This window comes from Trachemys scripta, chromosome 2 (genome assembly GCF_013100865.1).
Source record: "Trachemys scripta elegans isolate TJP31775 chromosome 2, CAS_Tse_1.0, whole genome shotgun sequence".
Taxonomy (NCBI): domain Eukaryota; kingdom Metazoa; phylum Chordata; order Testudines; family Emydidae; genus Trachemys; species Trachemys scripta.
The window spans coordinates 258,809,427-258,827,971 of record NC_048299.1 but is presented as its reverse complement, the minus strand read 5'-3'; the positions used below and the strand labels follow the sequence as shown (position 1 = coordinate 258,827,971).

At 40.4% G+C, this 18,545-nt stretch overlaps 1 protein-coding gene across 3 annotated transcripts in view; it reads left to right on the top strand.

Annotated features, from left to right (window-relative positions):
- The window catches only part of ENPP2 (ectonucleotide pyrophosphatase/phosphodiesterase 2), a 98,538-nt gene extending 84,040 nt beyond the window's left edge, over positions 1-14,498 (top strand). For all 3 annotated transcript variants that reach the window (XM_034763518.1, XM_034763517.1, XM_034763519.1), the window contains 6 exons: positions 1,372-1,508; positions 1,994-2,129; positions 3,827-3,904; positions 7,106-7,238; positions 8,930-9,086; positions 13,895-14,498. In XM_034763518.1, the coding sequence (XP_034619409.1) occupies positions 1,372-1,508; positions 1,994-2,129; positions 3,827-3,904; positions 7,106-7,238; positions 8,930-9,086; positions 13,895-14,065 (812 nt within the window). In that variant the 3' untranslated portion in view covers positions 14,066-14,498. The remainder of the gene's footprint in view (positions 1-1,371; positions 1,509-1,993; positions 2,130-3,826; positions 3,905-7,105; positions 7,239-8,929; positions 9,087-13,894) is intronic.
- The last annotated feature ends 4,047 nt before the right edge of the window (positions 14,499-18,545 follow it).

Below are 18,545 nucleotides of genomic sequence, written 5' to 3'. Positions count from 1 at the left end.
CCCTTTCCTTAATTCTAGTAATACAAACAATTGTGCAGATCATTCTTTACAAGTAAAATTATTCCCTGCTTCTGCAAGTTTAATTACTTTTCTGTAGGTTGTTATCATAAAGCATAAGGCACCAGATGAAATTTAGGTCTAACATTTTTAACTACCTGTAATTCTGCTGTTATGCCTGTCACTAAACCAATGTCCACATCAAAAACAGAATTGATTTTTTCTTTTCACTATGGAATCTAACAGTAGTGCATGGGAGGCATGCTACTACAACTTTGTCTTAAACCAATTTCTGCTAATTAATGAAGGAATATTTCATTCTGTACCAAGTAATGGTAACAGCAAACAGGTACCACTGTACTTGCAGGCATCCTGAAACCTTAATCTTGCTTTGGTTATAACTTTTTTTTTTTTTTCTTTCAACCTTTTTTCAGTTTTTTTTCTTAGTATACTATGAATACATTTGTTCTTGTACATGTCTTCAGAAAGTGGCTACTGTAGCACCTATGTCGATTTCAATCATCATATTTAAGTTGTCTATATTTGTTAATCCAACACGAAACACTTGAATCACACTTATTCTAAGCTAGAGCTGGCCAAAACTAGGGATTTCTGGTTTGCAGGACATGTTGACGTTTCTTAATTTGGTTTCATTCTAAATCAGAACAAAACCAAGATTTTTTTTTTTTTTTTTTTTTTTTTTTTGTAATTTCTCGCAAACTGCAAATCCGCCTCCCTCTTCCTGAAAAATCACTTCAGAAACACTGACGCAGGCTGTTTCCAAAAATGAATAGGCTCCCTGGACTCATAGCTGCTGGCTGAAATTGACATTCTTGTCAAGTTTCACCACTGCTTTCTGGAGGAGCATGGTTCTGTATGCAGGGGAGCCCAGCATCTTGTGGACTACTTGTTTGCTCACATGCCAGAATGGAGCTGCAGGTCTGGTAGTTCCTCTGTTGAGCCACCCACCCCAAGGCTAGGGTGACCAGATGTCCCAATTTTTTATAGGGACAGTCCTGATACTTGGGGGGGTGGGGGTTTAATATGGGCTCCTATTACCTCCCCACTCCCATCCTTATTTTTCATGCTTGCTATCTGGTCACCCTCCCCCATGGCTATTCTGAATCTGAGCAGTTCCACTGCCATTCTGTGTTTGGGAGATGGATGGGATGGGAAGAATTTCTCTCCTTTTTATCCTTCTTTTTGAAGTCTAAACTACTGTATTTCTGTAGCAGTCATCTCAGTTATTTAGACTGGGTGCTAAACAGGGGATTTGCCTTTTTAAATGGGCATGTGTTGAACACATTGATTCTGGCTGGGTTTTTTCTTCTTTGTTATTACATGTAATTTAATGTAACTTCCTCCAATTTCTAGAGAAACACCTCCTGTACGGACGTCCTGCAGTGCTTTATCGTACCAAGTACAATATCTTACATCACCAAGACTTTGAAAGTGGTTACAGTGAAACATTCCTGATGCCTCTCTGGACATCATACACTATTTCAAAACAGGTCAGATTTATCTGTCATTTTGAAAAATGACACTGCTTACCTGTATTCCTGGAGTCTTAAAATTTCCTTTTCCTTCAGGGAATTTCCTGCTTGGAATAACGTAGATTTCCGTTCTAAAGAGCACTTCTCCATGAAAAGTGGAATTTTAAGGACCATATGCTGCTTGTTGTTGGCTTTTTTGTTTTTCTGCAACAGAATGTCTCGTTTAATCAGCTAATTTATCAAGTTGTTTCCAATGAGAATTCCTACTACTAGATTGCTGAAGTAGACTCTGTCTCAAGGAACAGGTTTTTACTATAGAGGTTGATGGATATATTTTCTATTATAGAGGATCCTTCATCTTATCTGTTGATTATTTGAAATCATTATGCTTCACATAACATTCTTTATTGATGTTAGGCGTAAACAAGTCACACTCTCTTGTTCTTGACTTCTTTTCCTGGAATTATATTTACAGTTTGTTCCATGTATGCCTTTCAATGCAGGCAGAGGTATCTGGTGTCCCTGAGCATCTGTCTAACTGTGTGAGGCCTGATCTGCGCGTTTCTCCAGGAAACAGTCAGAGCTGTTCAGCCTACAGAGCAGATAAACAAATGACTTATGGATTCCTTTTTCCTCCTCGTAAGTTTAAATAGGATGTCTGTAGAATATAAAGGAGGTATTCTGTATGCAGCTACTTTTGGTTCCCTAGAGATTTTTGAGCTTCCTCTTGTCTGTTAGGGAATTTTTTTCCTAGGAAAAAGAAGGTACAAGGTCTGTATGGGGTTGAGGGTTTTTAAGTGTCACAGAAGAGAGATTTTATAGCCTCAGTATTACCAGTTTTTTTGTGGCGAGACCACAGGAATCCAATGGAACTGTTATCAGCTAAATCTAACTCTGTTTTAATTGTACGTGATTTTGACTACTATATGAATTTCAGTTGTTTCTCTCTGCTTCTGAAAAGTTCAGTAACTCAAATATCCATTCAGCTAGTCAGTCAATCTGTTTATTATCAAAAAGAATGATTTGATCAGTCCAGAAGTACTTGCATGGAAAGATGTCTGGAAATAGAGAAGGACTCTCTTGTCTAACAGTCAAAGACAAAACAAGACCTCAGAGGTTGAAAGTTAAATTTGAAACTTGACAAATTCAAAACTGGAAATAAGATATAAATATTTAACAATTAGAGTAATTAACCATTAGAATAGCTTACCAATATGGCAGATATTTCCATCTCTCTCAATCTTTAAGTCAAGTCTGGATGTCTTTCTAAGAAATGCTGTAACTCAAATAAAAGAAACTGAGCTTGATGTAGAAATTACAGGCTGGAATTCTATAAGCTGACCTTGTGTCTAACCCAGGTCATAGATCAGTGATCCCTTCTGAACTTAAAATCCATGGATATGAAATAAGATGATCACAAAAGAGACATTTTGTGCCATCAAATACTGGTTGAATAGTTTGAAATCTGGTATTTATTGTGTATGCAGTAATGATGAAGGGAGAGAGCCTCAGCTCGCAAAATTTGGCATTACTCCTCTTTAAGTCAATGTACCTACGCCAATATACACCAGCTGAGCATCTGGCCAGCAGACTTCAATTCAAAATCCTAGAGAAATACAGCTACTGTCTGAATTTACTTGTCATAAGATTTAATAAACTATTAGTACATGTCACAACCAAAATTGATTAGTCTGAAAACTTAATGAGAATGGATGTCTGTCTGTATGTAAAGGGAGATCAACAATTTTTCATGCATGTTGTACAAATAAGTATCTTGGGCTCTACTGGTTGACTTGCTTACCACTTCTTCAGTCTCTGGGGAATGGATGGATATACCAGTCAGAATGAATGTCTGAGCAGACAGTTGCAGCCTTGGGGGATGACTTCCTCCCCTCTGACATACTAAAGGAAGGGTTGAAATGGGTTTTAAAAGGAGTATGTATGTTACAGAACTAAAGGCAGTAGAGAGATGGATCATTTCTTGATTTTTCTGATCAGACTCTATTCTGCCTTGGAAGTGTGAGCCTTTAAAAAAAAAAAAAAAAATTGCAAAACAATACAGTACAATTATCACACCTCCTGAGAATGTACAAAAATAGAAACAAATTTAGCTAGTGGAAGATTGAAACAAGGACAAAAACCCTCTGTTCTCAGTCCATCTGTCATGTAAAGTAACAAGAAATTGTGTGTAATTAAATTAGTTTAATCTAGAGTCTCATTTAGAAGATAATCTTTCTTTTGATTACTGCCTGCAATTGTTTAATTTATTTTTCTTGAGTCTCTGAGATTTCTACTAGGAACTTTCATGTTAACACATCTTGTTCTATGACTTTCAGAACTAAGTTCCTCTGCAGAAGCTAAATATGATGCCTTTCTAATAACAAATATCATTCCAATGTATCCTGCCTTCAAAAGTAAGTATGACACTCTTGTGCATTACAGCTGATTCCATGCACCACTTAGCTAACTGATATAGATATCTTCTGAAAATGGTGTGGCTGCTGAACTATGGAATGAACTGATTTAGAGGTTTATTGGATAACTTTCAGCTGGCCTCTCTGACTACATGTATAGGAATACAGGTGGACCAAATGGATTTATCACAGATGGGGCTAAATGCATCTAAACAAAAAGTGAACTGACCTAAATCTAACTGAAACCCATTAACTTTTCTTTTGTTTTGTTTGTGCGCCGCTTTGCTTCCTAGTTTTGGTGGGAGGTAGCAAACTATCAGACTCTTCTGGTGGCATTTCTGGCTTGCCTGGAAGCAGAAAGTCTTGGAAAAGGCTCAAGAAGTAGCTCTTGTGAGATTTCCAACCTAAATTCTAGACCAGAGAGGTTTGGCTAAACCTCAAAACTCTGGGATGCTTTTCAAACCAAAGAAGGGTGTTAGCAAGCCTGTGGGTTTAAACAAGTGGTGATATACATAAGGAGCTTGAGCAAAGGTGGCAGAATGACAGTTACCTGATCAAACAGTGGAAAATCATTACTGATTACCCACTCTGAAGTCGTGATTTATAAAATGCTGTTTCCAGGAACATAATCATAGGACAAAACAACCATAAATTGCTCATATTGTGGTGTCATTTTTTTAAATTATAACTTGATGTTGGAGTCTCCAACAACTCACAGAGTTCGCCAATGGAGGGGTTGATGGTCGTCATGATTTCTGTAGTACTTGAAGTATGCATGTGCTGTACAGAGGGAGAAGGTCCCTGTACAGAGGATTTTAAAATTTATAATGGGGAAGTGGAGGATATCTGAGTGAGCGGGACATCAGTTGAAAACATTACCATGTGCTTTAGTTACATTCTTTTACTTTTTAAATATATTTGGGAGCTCTGTGTGTGTCCCATCTTTTATAAATGAAGATGCTTATAGGTTAAGGGAGGAAGAGTCCAGTATGTCAATCTATCTACATCATTCAGAAGACACTGCTCTTCCGTCATATGTTACAATATAACTAAGTCATTGCGGAGTCCACGTAGTTCCAGAAATTAGATAATTAATATCTGAGGGAACCTCACTGAAAAGAATGTGCCTTTCATGCTCTTTTAGATTTGACCTTCCTTAGAGATTAGAGGTTTTGCTATTCAATTAATCAAAGCAGCACTGAGACTTTGTGCTTACAAAGAGCCAAGGACATTAAAAGTGTGTATGTGAATACTCATTTCTACTGCTAGAGAAGGAACAGCAAGCTTTCTGTATAAGGTCTATTGCAATGCCAGCCTTTGAATGGTACTGTGCATTTCCTTTATCACTCATTAAAAAATTAATAAAGCACAAATCTAGAGCAGTGATACTCAGACTCAGTGGTTCAGGAGCCAGATTAGTGATCAACATTACTCAGAAGAGCCACACTATTATTATTTTATCAACTACAGTTGGTTAACAACATAGCGAAAGCATCCTGATTGGTTAATAACTTATACTGGTTAATAGTTAAATCACACAGTGTTGTAGTATCATGTGCTGCAAAGAGCTGCAGTAGACATATTAAAGAGCCACTTGCAGTTCACGAGCCTCAGTCTGAGTATCCCTGATCTAGAGAAATGGAGGCTGTGTCTATACTGGCAATTGAACGACAAAACTTTTTCTCTTTCAGAGGTGTTAATCCCACCTCCCCCCCATCCCCAAACACACAAGTTTTGCTGCAACAAGTGCCACTGTGAATAGCGCGTTGTCAGCAGGAGTGCTCTGCTGCCGACAAAGCAAAAGCCGCTCATTGGGGGTGGAAATAGGAGAGCCGACAAACAGCAACTACACACAGCCATGTTGCTAAAAGCGATGTAGTGTAGATAAAGCCTCAGTGAAGCTACAATAAATCTTTAGTAAGACTTGATACTGTCTCACATGAGTTTCTCATAAACAAACTAGGAAATTTCAACCTAGATGGAGCTACTATAAGGTGGGGTGCATAACTGGTTGGAAAACTGTTCCCAGAGAGTAGTTATTGGTGGTTCACAGTCAAGCTGGAAGGGGAACATATCAATTGGGGTCCTGCAGGGATTCTGGTTCTGTTCAATATCTTCATCAATGATTTAGATAATGACATAGGGAACACACTTATAAAGTCTGTGGATGATACCAAGCTGGGAGGAGTTGCAAGTGCTTGGGAGGATAGGATTAAAATTCAAAATGGTTTGCACAAACTGGAGAGATGGTATGAAGTAAATAGGATGAAATTAAATAAGGACAAATGCAAAGGTCTCCACAGAGGAAGGAAAAATCAGTTGCACACATACAAAATGGGAAATGACTGCCTAGGAAGGAGTACTGTGGAAAGGGATCTGGGGGTCATAGTGGATCACAAGCTAAATATGTGTGAATAGTGTAACACCATTGCAAAAACAGCAAACATCATTCTGGGATATTAGCAGGAATGTTGTAAGTAAGACACAAGAAGTAATTCTTCTGCTCTACTCTGCATTGATTAGGCCTCAGCTGAAGTATTGTGTCCAGTTCTGGGCATTTCAGGAAAGAGGTGGACAAATTGGAGAAAGTCCAGAGAACAGGAAAAAGATTATTAAAGGTCTAGAAAACATGACCTATGAGGGAAGATTGGAAAAAAAAAATGGGTTTGTTTAGTTTGGAGAAGAGAAGATTGAGTGGGGACATAAGTTTTCAAGTACATAAAATGTTGTCAAAAGGAGAAGGGGGGGAAAAAATGTTCTCCTTAATTTCTGAGGATAGAACAAGAAGCAGTGGTTTAAATTGCAGGAAGGGTGGTCAAAGTCCACATTTCTTGGTCAAGGTATAGTCAAGGTCCAGATTTCAGAGAAAATAAGAAGAAACTAACAATAATGATAAGAAGTAAATAGATTTTGGGGTCCATTCGAAAGCATCTGGTGGTTTGAGGTTGGCTCTGGTCCACCTATTGACTATCCCTGGTCTAATAATACTTCGTTCTGCTATGTGGGCAGGGGACTGGACTATATGATCTCTTGAGGTCTCTTCCAGTCACATGATTCTGATTACAATAATGCCTCTGATAGCTGCATGCATAATATGAATGAGAACTGTTTGGATTTTTATCCTTGCACATAATGCGTATCTAGAAACTCCTATCTAACCATTAGTTTGCTCACTAAAGGTAATCTTGTGTCTTTGCACAGAGGTATGGAATTATTTTCAAAGGGTTTTGGTGAAGAGGTATGCAACTGAACGAAATGGAGTAAATGTCATAAGTGGACCAATCTTCGATTATGACTATGATGGTTTGCATGACACGCCAGAAAAGATAAAGCAGTAAGAGTTTATATTTAAATGTATTAACTGTTCTTAATGGCTATCTAAAAATATAGTATTTCCCAATTCGTTGGTATTTGGGCTCGAGGTACAAGGTGCTAACTTGTAAAGCCAAGAATCAAGTTCTTTGAAGTCAATATGAATAATCTGGTAAGCATAAGTTTCTTGTTAAAGGAAGGATTCTCCGGACTAAATGCCCTTATGGGGGCGGGAGGGCAATAAAAAAGCAATTCGCTCCGTTCTAGATAACAACAATGGAACAACTGATCACCAGAGAATTCCCTACCTTGACCTTGTAGAGTTTATATTCTGACCTGGAGTGTTCATTCATCCTTCCTATGATGGCAACTTTGATGGGAACCTCACTAACTACAGTATTTTACAACACTTTTACTTTGTAAGTGAGGAGCACATTCTGCTTACATAGCTTGCAATGCAGTGCTAAGGACAATAAGGCTATTGAGTTAATTACTCAAGTTTTTTTGTTAATTTATGTTGAACAATGCTTTCCTATCAATAATCTTGAAATCCTTAATCGGAAGGTATATTCTAGAATCTTTACATCTGCTTATATGTGTGGTGCTCTCTAACTCTACAGTAACTACTTGATTCATTTTATGATGGTGACTACATCAAGAGAGCCTGTCGACTTCTAGAGCCACAGTCCGAGCTGCACTCACCATAGTTTAGGGAGAAGGAGAGAAAGTAAAGTGGGCTGTTTTGCCATCTTTGTAGACCCTAGATTTTGGGACCTTTTGTGGACCACTACAGTTCCCACTGTAAATTAGAGCAAGCTAAAGACTTGGATATTTTTTCTAAGAGGGATAATCTAGTTCAGTCAGATACCATTGGAATTCATATGGGAATTAATGAGTGAAATTTTATGGTCTGTGTTATGTAGAAGCAGAGATATAATGGCTATGCCTTACTCTAGGTCCATGTCTAAAGCCCCAGCTCCTGGAGTCATGTTATTACATTAAAATCTCAGCATTCATTTTAAAAAAGTTTGTAGAGCCCTCAAGGTTGCAAAGAAAATCTTGTAAACATGTAGCCTGTCTGCCTGGCCGAGTCTGTAGATAGCCAGAAACAATAGCTCCGAAATTTGAATGGCAGAGGTGAAACCTCTCTGCAGGCCCTGTGACTACCACCGCAACAGAGTGGTCTGTATGGACCCTTTTTGGCAATAAAATCTATGAATCACTTATCAATGGCTGACAACTTCAGTGGGGCCATTCCAGGAATAACCAGAGTGCAGAGGCATTCTAGCCACACCCATCATTCCAGGGCCTGAGGAGAGAAGGGGAAATGGATGCAGAGCGGCTATGCTGACTTGAAGATTTCCTATATGCTGAAGGAGTTCACTTGGCTGAATCAAGAATCCAGACTCTGGACCCCCATGTTGAGGAATTGTTTTCTTTGCTTGGTTCCTGGTCTGTAATGAAGCCCTGTAAATAGGGTTATTGGGCAACAAGTAGGAATTAATTTTAGAATGTTTCAACTGTATTTAATTATGCAGAACTTGGAGCCTCCTAGTGACCTCTATACCTACATTTACCCACATTCTAACTGAAGAGGACACCTGTCTGTGAAGGTGGACACCACTACATACAAATAGCACTTCACAAGGAATCTCGTATCCAGGAGTCCATCTAACAGATTTTGCTAAACGTTTGTTTGTGTTTTCCTCCTAGGTATGTGGAAGGCAGTTCAGTTCCAGTTCCAACTCATTACTACAGTATCATAACTAGCTGTTTAGATTTCACTCAGCCTGCTGATAAATGCGATGGGCCACTATCCGTTCTTTCATACATACTTCCCCACCGGCCTGACAATGATGAGAGCTGCAATGTAAGTTCAAATAGGCCCTGCTACATTAGTTTACATAACTAGTATGTACAGACATAGTCATGGGTAAAATCCCATTTAGTGACTTTTAAAAAATGATTATTGAACACTTATGAGATCTTAAACCAAAATGTCTTGCCTGTACTCAGACAAGGAATTGGTGGCAGAGCTGGGACAATACTCAGGACTCTAGTCCGAGGCCCCTATTCTAATCATTGGGCTATATTGATCCCTCCGCCCACCCCCTGACCTAGCAAAAGAAGGTGTGGAACTATTACCACTCACTATCTTTAAGGAAAAAAACAAACCCTAAAATGTTGTGTTAAACATGAAAATGGTTACATGGAGTATGGAGATGCAATGATTTGGCAGCAGAGTAAATAACTGACTTATAGGGTCATAACACATGGCAGAACTCCTAATGAAGTCACTTTGGAGCTGCGCAGCAGGAAAAGTTCAGTATACAGGCCAGAATATGTTACATGGTAGCAGACAACTGGATGTTTTCGTGTGTGTGGGGGGGGTCCATTGTGAAGACTTAACTCTAGCTACAACTCACATCTTTATAGTGTCTGCCTGCCATGGTATTCCAGGTGCTTCATCCAACATAGTTAAAACATAAAAATAAAACACCACTTGGGGGTTTTGTGTTTATCTGGGATTGCGGAAGCAAAGAGATGCTCTACATGTTCTGTTCCTGCATTTTCTTGGGGCCAAAAGACTCTTGCTCTTTTAGATCAGAGATAAGACTATTTATAGTTGCAGAAGCTTGGTAAAGTACAATGGATCTAGTCCATATGGGGATTTTAAATTTTAACATCTGAATGTTTATACATGGTCCAAACATCAGGAGAGCCAGTGCACAAAACAAAGCAATGGAATACTGCATTCTGTGTGAACTGCAAGTAGCCTAGCACTTCTGCCTAAACTTAATTTTTCTCTGAGAAATCTTTCCTGGTGAGTTCTTCTCTGTAGGTTGCCAGGAGTCTGTTTCCTGAATCAAAATGTTTATAGAATCATAGAAGATTAGGGTTGGAAGAGACCTCAAAAGGTCATCTAGTCCAACCCCCTGCTCAAAGAAGGACCAACCCCAACTAAATCATCCCAGCCACAGCTTTGTCAAGCCAGGCCTTAAAAACCTTTAAGGATGGAGATTCCACCACCTCCCTAGCTAACCCATTCCAGTGCTTCACCACCCTCCTAGTAAAATAGTTTCTCCTAATATCCAACCTAGACCTCCCCCACTGCAACTTGAGACCATTGTTTCTTGTTCTGTCATCTGCCACCACTGAGAACAGCCTAGGAATCTCACCCCCCTTAGGTAGTTGAAGGCTGCTATCAAATCCCCCCTCACTCTTCTCTTCTGCAGACTAAATAAGTTCAGTTCCCTCAGCCTCTCCTCATAAGTCATGTGCCCCAGCCCCCTAATCATTTTCGTTGCCCTCCGCAGGGCTCTCTAATTTGTCCACATCCTTTCTGTAGTGGGTAGCCCAAAATGGGATGCAATACTCCAGATGTGGCCTCACCAGTGCTGAATAGAGAGGAATAATCACTTCCCTCGATCTGCTGGCAATGTTCCTACTAATGCAGCCCAATATGCTGTTAGCCTTTTTGGCAACAAGGGCACACTGCTGACTCTCATCCAGCTTTTCATCCACTGTAATCCCCAGGTCCTTTTCTGCAGAACTGCTGCTTAGCCAGTTGGTCCCTAGCCTGTGGCGGTGCATGGGATTCTTCCGTCCTAAGTGCAGGACTCTGCACTTGTCCTTGTTGAACCTAATCAGATTTTTTTTTGGCCCAATCCTTCAATTTGTCTAGGTCACTCTAGACCCTATACCTACTCTCCAGCGTATCTACTTCTCCCCGCAGCTTAATGTCAGCCGCGACATTGCTGAGGGTGCAATCCATCCCATCATCCAGATCATTAATGAAGATGTTCAACAAAACCGGCCTCATGACTGACCCCTGGGGCACTCCGCTTGATACCGGCTGCCAGCTAGACATCGAGCTGTTGATCACTACCCGTTGAGCCCATCAATCTAGACAGTTTTCTATCTACCTTATAGCCCATTCATCCAATCCATACTTTTTTAACTTCTGGCAAGAATACTGTGGGAGACTGAATCAAAAGCTTTGCTAAAGTCAAGGTATATCACATCCACCGCTTTTCCCATATCCACAAAGCCATGGTGTATTTAGTATTGGTGCACAAAGCCAGAGCTCCTGTTCCAGCTACAAGTAGGAGTAATCTTTCCAAGTCCACCCACAATATGCCTGGAACACTGTTCCTCTTATCCATTAAGCACCTTTTCACTTCTCTTTCAATTCCTTCCTTGAAACCCCCAAATCTTTGAGCAGTCTTCTTCCTATCAATAATTCCCATGTTCTCTCTCTTGAATTTATTGCTTTATTTTTAGATTGTAAACTTTTTGGGAAGGGAATGTGTCTTATCAGTATTTAAACGCTGTGCGCTTTTTGGTGTAGGTATAAACTTATGATGCTGAGTTTATTTCATATATCGCCTTCCACTCTGAATCTCTCTATTGGCTCTCACTTCCCTGAATCAAGCCCCAGCTTCTAACCTTCAAAGCTCCTATAGCTTCACTGCTTCCTAAACCTCTGCCCTGATTTCCTCCTGCACCCACTCCTGTTTGGACACTCGGTTCAAATCTTTGTTCTATGCCATGCTGCAGGCCTAAGCCTTTCTTCTAATAGAATCATTGCTTTCACTCCTCTGTCAAGACAGCTAGTCCTACTTATTCATGAAATGTGCAAACAAATGGCCACACCTATTCTGTTTTTGTCTTGTTTGTCTTCACATTCGAATGAGAGGGACAGCTCAAAAACAACAAGGAGTCTGGTGGCACCTTAAAGACTAACTATCTGTTAGTCTTTAAGGTGCCACCAGACTCCTTGTTGTTTTTGTAGGTACAGACTAACACGGCTACCCCCTGATATAGGGACAGCTCAGTGGTTTGAACATTGGCCTGCTAAACCCAGCGTTGTGAGTTTAATCCTTGAGGGGGCCACTTAGGGATCGGGGGCAAAATCAGTACTTGGTCCTGCTAGTGAAGGCAGGGGTCTTGACTGGATGACCTTTCAGGGTCCCTTCCAGTTCTATGAGATATGTATATCTCCATACATTTTATTTTATTTATGCCTTTAGAGTATAAATTCATCAGGCTTAGTATCTGCTGTGCACCATTTGCTCCCTAAGCTTACAGTGCTGTATATATTTACAGTTGTGTGCATGTGCAACATCACATAAATGATGGCTGTTTGCTATCTTCACATGGCAAAAAAACACTTCTAAACTTGATAATCTAGAGAAAATGTAATTGGGCAAAATGGCGCTGATCCTGAGATCACCATATCAGCTCTGTTCTTGCACCATGGTATTCCAGCTGATTCAAATGAGTGTCTGGCTGTGTCTAACCTCTGGTTCTATAGGGATGGGTGAACTTTGTGGGGTAAAAGAAGAACAATCCTTAACCTCTCCAAAACTTTTTTCTGAGATTTAAAAAATGACGCTCTTTTCCATTGTTCTGTTTTTTCACATCTCTGTGTTCCTGGGTTCTGTCTGGGGCTGAAAGATGATTTGCAAAAATTTTATGAATTAAACCTCACAGCAGCCATGCACAAATATAGTAGTAGTAGTCCCATTTCACCAATGGAGAAACTGAGATGCAGATACAGGCGCCGACTTTCCAAAGTGCTGGGGGGGGTGGGGGTGCTCAACCCCTGGCTCTGTCCCAGGCCCCGCCCCACCCCCACTCTACCCTTTCCCCCAAGCCCCTAGATCTTCATTTGTCTTACAGACTTCTTGTTTTGGCTAGCTTCCTATTGGCATGTAGAGCTAAAGGTGAAATAGTTTTGTCTCTGAGAAATACAGCAGATCAAAACAGACTGGCAGTGGGTCACAGAGATGTACTTTAGATCCACACTCTATAACTCATTATTCAGTGCTTCACTCCCATGCTGTGCAAACAATCACTTCCCTCACTTACTGGCTGTCACAGAGTGACCCACAAACCTCACCTCTTGCATCTCTGATATTTTTTGGTCACGTCTGTTTCCTGTGGATATTAGATATTAGATTTTAATGGCATAGGTTTTGTTTTTACTTGGGGACTTCCTCAAGTTAATGAGGAAGAGATTAGTCTCAGGACCAAAACCAGAAACTAAAAACTTTTATGTAGAACTTGGTCTTGGGCAAGTTGGGCTAGTCACATGGAAGGATGATGCTGCTGAATGGCTATCACTATTATTCTTACAGTGAGGATTTATGGAAGATTAAAATAATAGAGTGGCATTGTTACTAGATGAGGCGAGGACACACTGGTCAGAGCAGAATGAGGCTGGGGCTAAAGTTTGAGATAAAGGTTCAAAGCCTAACCAGGGCTAGAACTTGTTTAGATAATATTGTGCCAAAGTTGCAAGCTGCTTTTGTGAGATTTTGATACAAAATGGCAGAAATATTGAGTGAGCAACAGATTTCCCAATAGCACCATCATCTGCTCCCACCAGGAGATCTACAACTATTCTTGTAAGACTCCTGACATATTGGGCCATTCTCAGGTAACTTCAACTCTTCTAAAAAGTTTTGGCCACATTTGAATCCAAATCCTAAAATGGAGACCTGACCCAAAACTATACCTCCGTGCATCCTTTATGTATCATTAATTGACTTTGAATGGAAGAGCACGTGAAGATCATGTTTGATGGAGATAACAAATTAGGAAAGGTACAATACCCTTTCAAAGATCGGACAGATTCTGTACTAAAACTAAATCCAGTCGTTTTCATTTCAGAGCTCAGAGGAAGAATCCAAGTGGGTTGAAGATCTCCTGAAGATGCACACCGCACGAGTGCGTGACATTGAACAAATTACTAGCTTGGACTTCTTCCGAAAGACCAGCCGAAGCTACACAGAAATTCTCTCCCTAAAGACATACCTGCATACGTTTGAAAGTGAAATTTAACTTTCTAATTTTACTCAGTGCAGCCTTCTATCAACTGGTGTATATTTTTATATTGTTTTTATATTTATTAATTTGAAACCAGGACATTAAAAATATTAGTATTTTAATCCTGTATCAAATCTTAAATATTAAGCCCTTGTGTCCGTTGTTTTGTTTCTCTAATGTTTAATGTAGGTATGGGTTTTTAGTGTGCTTGTAATACTGCAGCTTGCATCCTTAGTCACAGTTTTTAAGTGGTGCTGCAGAATCGATACTTGCATTGAGGAAATATTAATTTTCCAGTGCTCCTTTGCCATGTTTGTAGTCCTGTACTGTATATCAAAATACTGAACATGTAAAATTACATTAATTTACTGTTAACTATATGACAGAAATATTTAAACCCTTTAGACAAAAAGAATCTTAAATATAATAAACCACACATTCAGTTTTGTAATGTCTGTCTTTGCTTTCCTTTCTGAGGATATTTGAGTCACTGGAAGCTGAATGCTTCAGGCTTTCTTACTTGCGAAGCTTGAGCCAATTTGTCATGCTTGCAAGTGTGGTTCTGTTGTCTGAAGTTTCTGTGGCCCTTTTCTGATTCTAAGTGTGTAGGACATAATATGTAGTAGGCCAGGCAGTCAATACTGGCCAGTAAGCATTTCAGTGGAAGGTAGGGAGAGGAGCCCATCATAGCCCTCTTTCCCCAAACACACAAGATCACCATATACATGCTGCAATTTTGGTGTTCTCTGGCCGTGCCCCTCTTAACACAGGCAGAGGGAGGATGAAAAAAGGAGCCACTCTTGGCAATATCACTTTTTTTTTTTTTTTTTTTCTCCTGCAAACAATACATTTTAAAGGTGTCTCTATCAGCATTTATTCCTATGGAAACCTGTTTTGTCCATTTGCCCCCTCTGCCCCTCTCCTCCCCACCCCTGGGTGCTGAGGGGAGATGAGACAGGCAGGGGTCCAGTGGAAGGATCAGTTCCAAAGAAAACCAGCAATTATCATGGAGGACGACCCCTAGCTCTTCATGCAGATGACCCAAGATCTGCAGAATTTCCCCATATATTTTGAGGGGGGATGTTTCGGTGTCACTCTGCCTGCTCTCACTATACAAGGAAGGTAACCACCACAACTTTGTGCACACACAACTGCATGGTACCTCAAACTCTGTATACTTACACTATGGTTCTGCTTTTAAAAATGGGCTTTGTAAAAATGGCAGCTTGGGTCCCTTATTTATCATGTGTCTCTGACTACCAGATCCAATTTGTTTAGTTTGCAAGTAGATTTGTTCTAATTGACAAGTACCCCAAACTCTCCCAGGGCTTAGTCAAGCTGGATTCTTTCCTTCTCGTAAATCACCAGTAACTGCCTAATTTAGCCTGTAAAACCTGTTGGCAACACCAGTGCAACTGCATAGTCTGCAGAATGTGCCTTCATAACACCTATGTAAACCTGCATACAGTTAATGGGGTTGCCCAGGTGTCATTGGGAGCACAATTCTAAAACAATGGAGTTGACTCTGTAATACACCCAGGTGTAAGCAAGGGCTTAATGTGATTTTCAGAGCTTCTGTTATTGGTCTGGAACACGAGATGTGAAGTATCCAACAAACCCTTGGGTGGATGGCAATCAGTGTTCAAGTCAAATACAGGGGCGTGGCTTGAGCAAAATTGAACTGGAGATTAATGGTAAACAATGCAGACTGAAGCCCATGCTAGGGTTCTTAGAAAGCTGTTCTTCAGGGTAGAGTGGGATTTCTGTCTCTGGGGGGGCTTGCCATGTTTCTCTTACACAAATGTATGGCTGAGCATGTTGGGGAAAGAGGGAGCATGTTTTGGACTGAAGATGCATAGATGGCTTTGGGTGAGGGATATGCATATACGGATTAGGGCAAATCTGCTGACTGTAGCCAGTTTTGACAGAGTTTGGTGGTGGTGGTCAGGTGTTTATGACCTCATCGTAGCAATCTGCACCTTGGGAAGCAAGTTTGGGGATAAACCGAAACCACTGTTTTTCAAACAACCTACGGTTAATATTTCCATTGATTTTTATGAAGATACTTTCAGTAGTTTTCAATAATCCAACAGTCAGGTCTCTGTATTCTAATACAGATGCCAAAGTCAGCTTAATTTATCAATGAACACAACATTAGCATTTTAATAGGGGAGACTTTCAGATGAAGTACTAATGATTGTAATGAAATAAGTGCACATAGCTTTGTTTGAGAAATGTTCTATTCTTGCAACATAAAAGTTGTCTCTTGTGGTTGTCTGGAAGTATTTTTATTTTTCTGTAGGCTGCAGGCAGGGCTTTGTCACCACAAACTTTAATTTCTTACATGTCCTACAAAGGGTATCTCCTTTAGATTGAAAACAGTTTCAAGTTAAGATGTCCCTGAAACTGATGATGATTATATAACTTGAATTCCTATAAACTGAATCTAAGACCACCAATACTGTGAGTTTGATCTTCAGGTCAATTTTAAATGATGTAATCCCTTTACATTTCCTCCAAATGAAAAATACACTGAGATATAACCATGGAGTACTAGATCTCTAAAAAACACTCTGCTTTAGGCACCAGTTAAAGAAATGATTGTCTGGGTCCCTGCTCTTGTATTTTAATTTCATTGAACAATGGTGGCTTAAAGATCTGTGTGTAGAGAAATGTGAAATTTAACTCCTCATTTCATATTGTCAAAGTATGCAGTGCTTTAGCTTCCATTGTGTTGACAGCAGGAAAGGCTATTCGCACCTTGCCCTAAACAGTTGTATAGCTGTTAAATGTTTGCTGGAATCCATCACCAGAGGTGGCTGCATTTGAGTAATGGGTGTGGTGACTTCGGAGTATAAAATACTCCTTTGGTGATGAAAGACGCTATGTGAATGTAAGACTTTTTTTCGAACAGAACTGAAGCTTTGAAAAGCTCCTCCAGATCTCTAAGGTAACACAATCCTGCTGGAGGAAGACTAAACATTTTAAAGCTAACTTTTAATTTCCCTATTGCGTTTCTTAAGAAAAGCAGCCAATTTATTGCAACCCAGTGAAAAGCCCTCCTGCATTCCACTCCCTTTGGGCCATTTTGAAAACATGCATAAAATACCTTGTGTGTCTTGCGCTTCCCTTTCCACCGCAAATGTGAAGTTGTTACTTTCAAAGTTCTGATATTACCATGGCTTATGTTGTGTAGAGAGTAGTCACTATCAGGAAAATGAATGGTTTCAGAGTAGCAGCCGTGTTAGTCTGTATAGAAGTGGGCGTAGCCCACGAAAGCTTATGCTCTAATAAATTTGTTAGTCTCTAAGGTGCCACAAGTACTCCTGTTCTTTTTGAGGAAAATGAATGTTGAATTTGCCATCCAGGTGCATAAAATGTCCTATGTGGTGGTACTTTAGTGTTGGAATTCATTACACAATGCAGAACGTCACAAGTATCATTAGTGGATTTTCCTGTGAATATAATTGGGCGCGGGGGGAGGAGGGGGGGGCAGTCCAGACCTTGAGGAATTGTAAGGCAGTGAAAGCTGCAGATACCTTGCATATTAAACTGTTTTTCAGCTATGAGAAAAATCTTCCTTAGACTGTAGAGCTGGTCAGAAATGGGAATTTCAGTTCTACAGGAAATTCTCATATTTTCCCATGGCAAAGCCAAAATTTCCTGCAAAATGAAAATTCTGAGATTTCTGTTTGGGAGGATCAAATCATGTTGCTTCGATAAGTTAAAATGTTTTGCCTTGACTTAAAAGTTTGACTCATTTCAGTTGGACTCCTAATATAAATCGAAGTGGTAAAGTTAGTGCAAAACATTTTACCTTATTAAAATGACATGTTCTGATTTCCCCCTCCGCCTGTGAAATTTTCAGTCAGCATGTTCCTGGGAAACTGCTAAACAGGTCCTGCGTTCACCCTAGTGCTGGCTATATTTCAGTAATGGGAGAACAGTTTTAAATTTTATTAGAGAATATTTAAACAATAAATGGTACAGAAAATTTGAAGCGTCAGTTATTGGTCATTGGGGGTAACATACAGAGTATGGGGGGATGTTGGTGTTCTGGGGTTGGGCAGCACACATAGTATATACAGACTGCAATGTCCCCAATGAGGAGTGGGTAACCGGTGGGCGGGATCAGGAAACAGTCGATAAGTGGTGAGGGTCTATCACCCATACAGGAAGTAGAGACAGTCATGGGTCTAAGTAGGTGGGCTGGGTAATGGGGATGGGGTGACCCTCACGTGGTGGGATTCAGTTAGGTTTGGTGGGTTCAGGGCTCAGGGGATAGAGTCCAGCAGGGGGGGTTTGTGGGCGCATGAGGTCTCCCCGGCTCACTCTCGGTATTGGTGGTGGCCGGTGATGTGCTCCGTGTAGATGTCCCGGGACCAACGAATAGTGTCCAAGACCATTAGGCGTCTCATGAGCCGCACGTAATGACGGCCCACCCCACAGGTCCTCAGCACGCGTTCGTTACACGGGTCCCAGGCACCCAGGGCCC